Source organism: Scomber scombrus, chromosome 13 (genome assembly GCF_963691925.1).
Source record: "Scomber scombrus chromosome 13, fScoSco1.1, whole genome shotgun sequence".
Classification (NCBI taxonomy): domain Eukaryota; kingdom Metazoa; phylum Chordata; class Actinopteri; order Scombriformes; family Scombridae; genus Scomber; species Scomber scombrus.
The window spans coordinates 11,167,854-11,178,021 of NC_084982.1; the positions used below are offsets into that span (position 1 = coordinate 11,167,854).

The 10,168-nt window shown below is 39.1% G+C and overlaps 1 protein-coding gene across 2 annotated transcripts; it reads left to right on the forward strand.

Moving 5' to 3' along the window:
- The first annotated feature begins 1,885 nt into the window (after positions 1 to 1,885).
- Positions 1,886 to 9,782, forward strand: LOC133992689 (immunoglobulin-like domain-containing receptor 1). 2 transcript variants are annotated; one of them, XM_062431385.1, is made up of 8 exons: positions 1,886 to 2,166; positions 4,142 to 4,312; positions 4,946 to 5,095; positions 5,488 to 5,607; positions 5,730 to 5,876; positions 6,063 to 6,188; positions 7,200 to 8,110; positions 8,842 to 9,782. In XM_062431385.1, the coding sequence occupies exons 1-8, from the start codon at positions 2,118 to 2,120 to the stop codon at positions 8,851 to 8,853; spliced, it is 1,686 nt and encodes a 561-aa protein (XP_062287369.1). In that variant the 5' UTR covers positions 1,886 to 2,117; the 3' UTR covers positions 8,854 to 9,782. The 2 variants fall into 2 exon arrangements, with proteins under 2 accessions (XP_062287369.1, XP_062287368.1); XM_062431384.1 differs by having other exon boundaries at positions 1,887 to 2,166; positions 8,837 to 9,782.
- The last annotated feature ends 386 nt before the right edge of the window (positions 9,783 to 10,168 follow it).

Consider the following 10,168-nt stretch of genomic DNA (forward strand, 5'->3'; position numbering starts at 1 on the left):
TCTGTCATATCATTTGTGTCTGATAATATTTGTGATAATGTGTGTGTATTTTGGACAAAGCTTTCCTATATTATTATCGTTGCTTATCAAAAATACACAATGAAATCAACACTGCAGCTTTACTCACAACTTTCATTTACAGAAATACAAACAATCAGCACACTTTACCATGTAAATCATGTGTATGACTTCAAATGTTATACATAAAATATGTTAGGCTGTGAATACATGGTACATCATAATCTCACAACATGAATTATGTTACCACTGTTTATTTAGAGCAAAATTAGACTAAATGAACATTTGATAGCACTCTACAACACAGCTTGCACAAACAGTATATCTGTTCTGTGCACACTGGGTACCAAGACACAGTCAGAAAGAGAAAATGAATGGTTCTGTGTTCTTTTCAAAACTACTGACAACAAAATACCAGGAAGGAATTTACAAACTGGCACGTCTGCAGGTTCAGAGTGGTGCCAGACACAGATGTGATGGCAAAGCTTTTCAACCATGCAGCATTTTTCACAGGATTTCAAGCACACTTGTGCAAGCTGAGAGCAGCACTTGGGCCCCAGCTCACACAGGCTTGTTTTGTGTCAGATGTGAAGCTGGCTGGGGTCTATGTCCTCGATAAGAGATGTAAACATCCTCACACAAAGAGCTCCGACACTCATTCAACATGACTCACCCCGAGAGTGAACTTTAAACTCAGGCTGTTTGCCACAAACGAACAAATGAAAACCGTTGTGCCAGCCAAACTGACCTGCTTCTTTTCCTGCTTCATTTACAGTCAGATTATCCAGCGTCAGTCCTTTTAATGTAACTGATTTTTATTTTATACTGGTGAGGAGAAGCAAGCCCCACAAGTGATGAACGTTCAAATAAAGAGTGTATTCATCTGCCATGTAAATTGCATTTGATTACACTCATCAGGCCCACTGGGCTCCAAGAAACACAGCAGAAAGCAGAATATTCACAGTTTAATAAATGAGTATTCTGCTAATTAAGATCTCAGTTTCTCCCATGTTGTAGTTTGGACCAAAAAACTATGAAAGAAGAGACTAACTGGAATACTGAGAGTGCTTTGTGTGCAGCCAGGAAATTGTTTGGGGAAAAAATAAAAATGTTAAAATTGTGCTCTTACAAATAATTTACTAATTTTAAATATATGTCATTGTGCCACCAGATTACCAGATTGATTCTCTCAAGTAGGGTTGTGCAATATGATGACATATATCGTGTAATGAACATATGAAAACATATGTTGTTTCACACTTTCATACATGAGTTTAGCTGCGAGCCCAACTGTTATATCATTGAATTAATATGTGCTATAGCGGGATAGGTATTGTTATGAGGGTGAGATTTTGGTCATGTCGAGGAGCCCAACTCTCAAGGTAAGTTAGTTGATTAGCCAACCTCATTTTCACTGAAACACAGAGATATTTTGGGGTTTTAGCTGTTAAAATAGACCATGGGCTCTTTACCCCTTTTTTTTTTTTTATCTTGTAAATTTGAAGTTTGTGTGCCAGTTGTTAACATGGTTCAGATAACATGAGATCATAATATAGTGTGGTGGTTAAAGCAGGCTCCCTGCTCTCTGAAACGTTCATGAAGGATAAATCACCTATTTATCAATGATAAGAAATATATGGATGCAAAATACATCTCAAAATTCAGTATAAGGACTAATTATAAACGACTCTTCCGTGAAGAGTCAGAATATGAACGGTATGTGAAGGTAAAGGAACTATTTTTTCACCTTGTCGCTGTGTTCAGGACTGTGTGCTCCTCCTGCTCCTCCTCCTGCTGCACCTGTCAGGAGGGGCGGGGTCAGTGATGTCACCTGAAGCTGTGGGGGAAGGGGTGCGGGTGATGACCCGCCTCCTCCACAGTTCACCCTTGTGGGAAACTTGTTTGTCAAAGCGGCTGTATATATACGTCTTTCACCACAGAAGACACACATGGCCTCAACAACATGTCGTCTTGAGTGAAAAGTGGGATTACTATGCAGAGCAGTGCCTTCATGACGCTTTTTAACAGATTTTTTGTGGATTTTAAATCGCCAACAGAAACGGAGAGTGAAGCTTCCGCGGAAGGATAAGAGCAACAAAATGGGAAACATGATACTGATGGCGCTTCTGCTGGTTCACCTGCCGACAGGTGAGGCTTTAAAGTCAATACAGTGTTTTATCAGGCTATTGTCAGGAATGCCGGGTGAAGCCACTTCAGCAAACAATCGAAACTAGGCCCAATGTCGACAGGTTAATTATCGACAGGTGTAAACAGGACGAGGCCAACTGTTGTCACGTGACTGCACATCATCAACGCTACATTTTTTTATGGCCTGATCTCCAAGATTTATAACGTCCACGTTCATACAGCCTTGGAAATGCTGACTGCAGTAGTCAACATTTCCTCACAATAATGTATCAGCTATACTCAAGGATTTTGTCATCAAGGTATATTTTTCACCAAATACCTTGATATTGATATTGTGACAATATTGTAATGATGACTATTGGTGCTTTCACAAAATATTTACACAAGGAGATTTTTGATAACTAATCATCAGTGTGGATATAATGAGTACGTGGGTAAAAGCAGACAATATAACAGTTTGAGCAGTCTGTTAAGTTAAGAAAATTATGTCAATTTACTGTAATGCAGCCTTTAAAAGCAAGAAAAGACAACATTTACGCCATATCACGATATTAGGATACTCAAAATCTAAGACGATATCCATTCTCATATCATGATATTGATATATCAATTTATTGCCCAGCCTTGATTCTAATCAATTAGACAATCAGTCAACAAGTGATACATTACACTATAATACACTTTAAAGTCATTTATCAAGCAATATCAACATCTCGTTGCAGCTTCTCAGATGTGATGATTTGCTGATTTTCTCCATTAATTAAAATTATAGTTGCAGAATTTGCTCAGTACTTTGCCGATAAATCCATATATCTGTAAGTTGCGAGAAAACAGTGAAAAGTGCTCATCACAGTTTTCTAAAGCCAAAAGTGATGAAATTAAATTACCTGTGTTGTCAGAGCAACAAGCCAAACCCCAAAATATTTCTGTTAATCATCACATGAAAGAAAGAAAAACAGCAAATCTTCAAAATTGAGAAGCTGGAACCAGAGAGAGGAATTTTTGGCATTAAATGTTTAATTTATTACAATGGTAGATGCCAGTTATTTCTCTGTTTACATAATCAATTAATCAACTATTACTTTCAGTTCTGTTTCTATGTGTAGTAAACATTTTGCTGACAAAGATGTACAAGAACATATTCTTCTATACTTGAGCATTTTATCAGAGAAGGACTGTGACTAATTTTATTATTCATCTTTGAGGGGCTGGTATTGGCACATATTATGTGAAAAGTGTCTCAGTTATTAAAATTGCAGATGAATTTTGTGCTGATTGACGAATAGTTTCAGATCAACATCTTTTCAAATTTCTGTGAAAACACCAACAGCATTTTTTAAGTGTTGAAGAACGTTAAATGTATTTTTGCACAGATTAGAGGATGTTTGAAAACGTTCCATGTTAGGTTTTTACACGTCTGGTCCACATGCTTCATCGAATAACATCTTTGTTTTAATTGTCAGGCTGTTATTTATGGCTTTAATTGTATTTCATACCGACCTCCTTGATTGTCCATAGTTTTGTGATTTATGTGACTTGACTGGCAAAATGTTTCATTATGATTAATAAAATTTTCTGTTTATCTATTTTGAGACATGAATCAACTGAAGAAAAACTATTAACATGCCTCGCAGTTCCTGAAGAGCTCTATCAGGATTTTGAAAACTATTTCAAAGAGAAAGATTTTGTTCTTTACTGATACTTTTCTTAATTAACAAAGGTCACCTGTCATCAGCTTATTGTCCTAAACTCTACACCGCTGACAGCTGCTATTTCCTTCTAATGTTATTATACAATAATTGCATAGGTGTGAAGTCTTCTGCAGTAAACTGTTAACCAGTTCGGTCAGATTCTTTTCAATCCAGCATTCAGGAGCAAAGCCTTGGCACTGACATGCAAGAGTTTTTTTTGTTGTTGTTGTAAGTTACACACGTTAACTTTCATCTCTTCTCTTTCTCCATCCTCTCTGTATCAGAGCTGCTGTCCATCCAGGTGACCGTTCCAGAGACGGAGAGGAGAACGACTCTGTTTGCCTCTGTGATCCTGCGCTGCGACTATTCCACTTCAGCGAACGCTCAGGATGTCCTGGTCACCTGGAAATACAAATCCTTCTGTAAAGACCCAGTGCTGGACTACTACTCCACAGGTAAGACCACATATGGAGAAATATAGCAGTGTACATAAAATATGGTAGTTCACATACACAGTGACCTTTTTAAACAGTAGTAGTACTGTTTGTACTGATTTAGTTTTTATGACTACCACTGTTGGTTTGATCCTTTTATATCATCATTGACATAAATACTTATATTGGAAAGAATTACCAAAATAGCAAATATTCTGGTTATTTAGTAGTTGGACAGACATCAAATGGTAAACTTAAAGGCTTGAACTTTGTAATGTTTATTGGGTGATAGCTCTTTGAGATGAATCATTTTGTTTTCAAGGGGGTCCAGATACACAAACACAATCACAATCACATAAAACATGAAACATTCACAGAGACTCTCACTTTCCGAGCCACCCATACCACCCATCAAACTTTCATATAATGACGCACATAACCAGAAAACATTTTTAATGAACCTATATGCCAAGCCTCAAATGTTTCCTTTGAGACTTGAACGTGTTGGTAAAATGAGAACTGAAAACATGTTTTATTTGTTAGTTAATATCAGCACTTGCAACTCAAAAGCCACTCCCACTTGCACCTCTTGGCTGACGTTATGGAAAGATTCTGGTCATGTTTTAACATCCTTGTGTCCCTCTGTTTCTGAAGCCTATCAGGCCGCTCTGCAGCTGGGTCAGGACCCGTCCAATGACTGCCCAGACCGCCAGCGCACAGTTCGCACAGTGGCGCAGAAGAGAGGCCTCAATGAGCCCATACTGGGTTCAGACTACAGAGAACGCAAAATTACCATTCAAAACAGTAAGTCTGAAGCCATCATAATCACAAGTTTGCTATGAACTGTCAATGGAGTCTTACTTTCTCCACTGAGCAATGATCTAAAAAGATTTTAGGACACCATACAAGTTGCATATATCTGCATACAATTAAGGAAACATTTGTAAAGTTTTTATTGTACTACGTGAACATATGCCAGCATAGAAATATTTGCCAATATATTGACTATTTTGCCTAATTAATTATTAGCATAACTGAAGAAGCTGAAGGGAGGATATATTATGCAGGAAAAAAGCTACTAAAACAAGATTTTGTGGATTTTGAACATCTTTTTCTTTGCATAATATTTTATTTGAATTTTGCTACAGTGACACAGTTTGTCTTAGTGACTCTATTGTGGTTTCATCCTTTAACAGATGCTGACCTGGTCATCAATGAGATAATGTGGTGGGATAATGGTGTCTACTTCTGCTCTATTGATGCGCCTGGTGACACATCGGGCGACTCGGATCGTGAAATTAAACTCATCGTGTACCGTAAGTTACCTCAGTTGTACTCAAAGTCACATGGACCTTGAATCTAATATCTGGGGGAATATGTCTTTGTGTACTAAAAAAGAGATAGAATTTTCTGTAATGTGAACTCTGACCATTTCCAGACTGGCTGACTGTCCTGTTGATCATCATTGGTGCCCTTATGCTCCTCATGCTGTTCTGCATATGTTGCTGCCAGTGCTGCCCGCAAAAGTGCTGCTGCTATGTCCGATGCCCGTGTTGTCCACAGACGTGCTGCTGCCCAGAAAGAGGTACAGCAGATATTGTTTTTGGGTTTACCCACAGGGTAATGAGGCATCAAAGACTAGATGGTTACTGATAAAGAATCTTCACTTGTGCAAACCCATACACCAAAATCTACTCAGTCATCATCAATTTCACAAAATTGAGTCACACAAATGATCTTTAACCGTCTCTCACCTCTGCTCTGTTGTCAGCTGTGATGCAGCACCGGATGATGCAAGAGGCTCAGAGGGCAATGGCTCCCTGGATGCACGGCCAACCCATTTATGCTCCCATCAGCTCCAATGGCTCCTCACATGGCGTCCCCATACTGTATTCAGGTGAGTGAAACAAAGGCACAAAAGACTTTACTTTAATGCTTTATTAAATGCTTTGATGCACCATTTTTGTCTAGACCCAAGGGCGTGCGTTTGGTTTGGTTTCAGAAGTGGGAGGACACAATGAAGAAAAGAAAACAAGCTCTATGAGTGCTATTTCCAGCATTTAAATACATTTATATCAATCCAGAAAATAACACACTCTAACTATCATGCTTTTGATGATAGACCAACAATAGAAATCAATGTAAAATGCATTTTAAGACTATTAATGAACTAACTCCACTTTTTGATAGATGTTGTATTTGAATCTTTTCTACATAACGAGCAGTGTCCTTTCCTGCCTTGTCTTTTGATTGATGTTCAGTTATAGTGTCAGTTTAGGAGAATATTAACTGTAAATTGAAATGTTGATGAAAAAAATATTGTTGTTGGGTTTGTTTGTTTTTTGTTTATCCAAAAAAATGCATGAGAGATAATGTCAGCCTGCATACAGCTGCAAGGGTTCGGGTGGCCTGTATTTAGCCTGAGAGGTGAATCCCTGGGTAAAAAGTTCACAAAGCACTCGCTACTGCTTCATAAGTTGGTGATCCTTATAATTGAAGGTATCCCAAAAGAGCTTATCGACATATTTAGCCATGCTAAAACAAATACTTGACTTTGGTCCCACTAAAATGTCTCAACATCTATTGGATGGATTGCCATGACATGTTGTATAGACATAATTGGTCCCCAGAGGATGACTCCTAATGACTTTAATGATCCTCCAACTTTTCATCCAGTGACACTGTGTGGTTGACATTTGGGGTTTTGAGCGAAATGTCTCAAAAACCATTTGATGTTCGCCTCAGAATGAACTATAATCACATTGGTGACCCCCTTTCATCTAGTGCCACTTTGTAGTCAAAAGTTCTGGAAATTCTACACCATTTTTTATATTGACCAATGTGTAAGTTAGATTCATGTCTCTTAAAATTCAGTTTTTAACTGAGCTCAATGTCACTTTGTTTTCAGGCTCATACTCGGACCACCCTGTCAAACAGAACTTTGCCACGGCTCCCATGCAGCTGTCACCCATGGCCCTGCAGCAGCAGCCCCCTCCTCCTCCTCCTCCTCACCACCACCACCACCACCACATGAATGGCAGTGTGCGCAGCAGCGTTCAAGGCACCAACCAGGTGTTGGACTACCTGGAGAACCAGGTGAGGGGGCTGGATGCAGGACCACCTCCAGTGGCTCCACACTATGTCCAAAATATGCCCCCATTACAATCTCGTCCTCAGCCCCATCAGGTTCCTTCTGCAGTTCCCTACACGCCTGGGCCTCCGAGTATGTTGTCAGCCCTGGATGACATGGGAGTGAGAGGGGTCGAGAGAAGGGTGATCACGCTGCCTCCTATTATCCAGCATGCACCCAGCTTTTCCTCACACAGGGGGCCTGGAGGTGGAGAGGTAACCAGGGGTGACCCCAGATTGTCTAGCCAATCCAGTGGGAGCACAAACCCTTCTGGAAGGGGTATCCATGGCAACAGTCGAGGATACAGAGACCTCTCTCCGCCCAGGCGGGGGATCTTGCGTGACTACAGCGACCAGTCTGACCGGGATGACAGACGAAAGAGAGCGTCACATAGGGGCTCAAGGAATGAGAGAGGAAGCTCATCAGGGAGGAGAAGAGGAGGATCAAGGCCACGAGCCCGCAGTCGTGATGACCTGATGGATGAGCCTTACAGCAGAGGAGCACCACGGAGGGAGAGGAGCTACTCACCTCCTCTGCATCGTAAAGGGTCCTGGAGTTCAGATGAAGAGGACAACGGGAGAAGAAAGGGAGGTAAAGGGAAGGATTGGCCAGAGAAGCCTCCCAGTTACTCCTCCATTGACATCCAGTCTGTACAGGGTAACGGGCGAAGGAACTACAACCGTCTTTCTGTAAGATCCTCACACTGACAGTGCTGATACACACTCTGTGATAATGGTCCGCTGAGAATGATTCTCTTTTTCTGTCTCCACTTAGTTTATTTTTTTAGTCTTGACTTGTTTGTTCCATCATTTGTTAGCCACGCCATCAGTGAGAGACAGCATGTCAGTTGTTAAGCTGGCTGGTCCCACCACTGTAGACCAGGCTGAATTATCTCCACAAATATTTGATCAAATGCCATAAAACTTTGCACAAACATTCATAGTTCCTAGAGGATGAATCCTAACGATTTTGGTGATCCCCTGACTGTTCTTCTAGTGTCAGACTTCTCACTTATCATCTGAAATATCTCTGCATCTACTTGATGGATTAGCACAAAATTTAAACATTTACACCTGATTAAATGTTATAACGTTGTTGATCTTTTCATCTCGCACTTGATCAGGTCAAATTTCTAAGTTGTCCAACACTTTGGTTTATGACCAAATACCTGCTCAAATAATGGCATTTCTATCAACTTCAGTAATACCTTCTCTTTGGTGCCAATTAGCATGTTATGAGCATGTTAGCTTTATGTGAAAGTACCAATGTTCCTAAATGCAGCCTCACATATCTGTATGCATGACTGCAGATAAGTAGTCTTGTTTATCTCTTGATCTTTTTGGTCTTTTGGTTCTTATGTGTGTTGAATCATCTCCCTCTTTAACTAAACCTTACCTCTCCCTTTTCTCTCCTAGGATAGAAGTTCCCGTAGCAGCACCAGCGTAGTCATTTGAAGCATTTCTTTTTTTTAGTGTTTTTTTTTTTCCTGAATGTTTCCAGAACGGTGAAAATGAAGACAGACAAGTAGTTTAAAGGACTGGTTCATAACTTCTCAAATATTTTCTAAACCAATGGTCAGGCGCCCAAGTGAACACTGAAATAGGTTTATAATGGCAAATTACATCTTTTTATGACCATACTTTTTTACTATTCTTTTGTCCCCCTTCACGTGCACTGAAAGCCATTGGAAGGGGATCTTTTAATAGCCAGTATGAGCAGGTGGAATGATTACAGTGAGGGTAAAACTCTTTTAGTGTACATATGTGCATTTTACTTGTTTTAAGACAGATATGAAAAATATTGAACCTGTCCTTAATCTATTTGATTAGTGTGCAAGCTTAGTTGTTATAAAGTTGTTGTGATATTTGATAGTGAATCCTGAAAATGTGTGGATGTTGTTTACTCTTTAAGCACTGTATGTATACATGAAATTGCTCCAAAAATAACTTCTTTTTTTTTAAGTATGAAGAATTGTTGATTAAATGTTGTAATTTGAGTGTTTTCTTACTGGTGAAGGATAAATGTGTTCTGCTTTTGGTGTTTGTGAAGTCAATGTAAACATTTAGCAGTTTAAACAAGCAGATTGAAAATGTTAGTTGTGTTTGTGTAGAGAATACACAGAGATGGTGTGTAATTGTGGATTTACTTTATCTTTGCATTATCACATATACTATTTAAAGTTGTTCTTTTTCTATCATCATCCATCGCAAGACAGAAACAGCAATGAAAAGTACGCTACATGGACATTTGTAGGAAGGTTGACAGAGTTAGTGGACGTCACTGACACCAAAACATAATACTGATTTCACAATAATGGATTGTTTTTTTAATAAATACAACAAATAAAACTTTTTAGATACAGCTCCTGTGAACCGGATCATTTGTCTACTTACACATGAGAATACAAACAGAAAACCAGCAGCCAAAAGAATAAATGAACCCAGTTTGAAACCAGAGTACATCAAATCAAAGACATTAGAAATGTTAAATACAAGTAGGACAGGGTTGTAATAATGAAGGTAAATTCTTTGCTGTCTGATCATGAAGTTTGAATTGGTTGACAATAGTTGTACTTTAGATGAACATTATACGAAGCTTTGTGTGTGGGTTAATTTTTTTGTACTTAAGTTATAAATTTAGGATAATGAGGTTGATAATGTGAGGTAAGTATGTGGGTGTTTTCTTTGTGACTCATAATTGCATGTTTCTGTTTTGTTGAAATGAGAATTGTACAGTACATCATCCGG

What these genes read in the sequence shown, in the direction of transcription:
- LOC133992689 (XM_062431384.1), top strand. Translation starts at nt 2,118, where the DNA reads ATGGGAAACATGATACTGATGGCGCTTCTGCTGGTTCACCTGCCGACA. An exon ending in CAAAATTACCATTCAAAACA is followed by an intron (nt 5,096 to 5,487) that starts GTAAGTCTGAAG and finishes ATCCTTTAACAG; the next exon opens with ATGCTGACCTGGTCATCAAT. An exon ending in CGTCCCCATACTGTATTCAG is followed by an intron (nt 6,189 to 7,199) that starts GTGAGTGAAACA and finishes CTTTGTTTTCAG; the next exon opens with GCTCATACTCGGACCACCCT.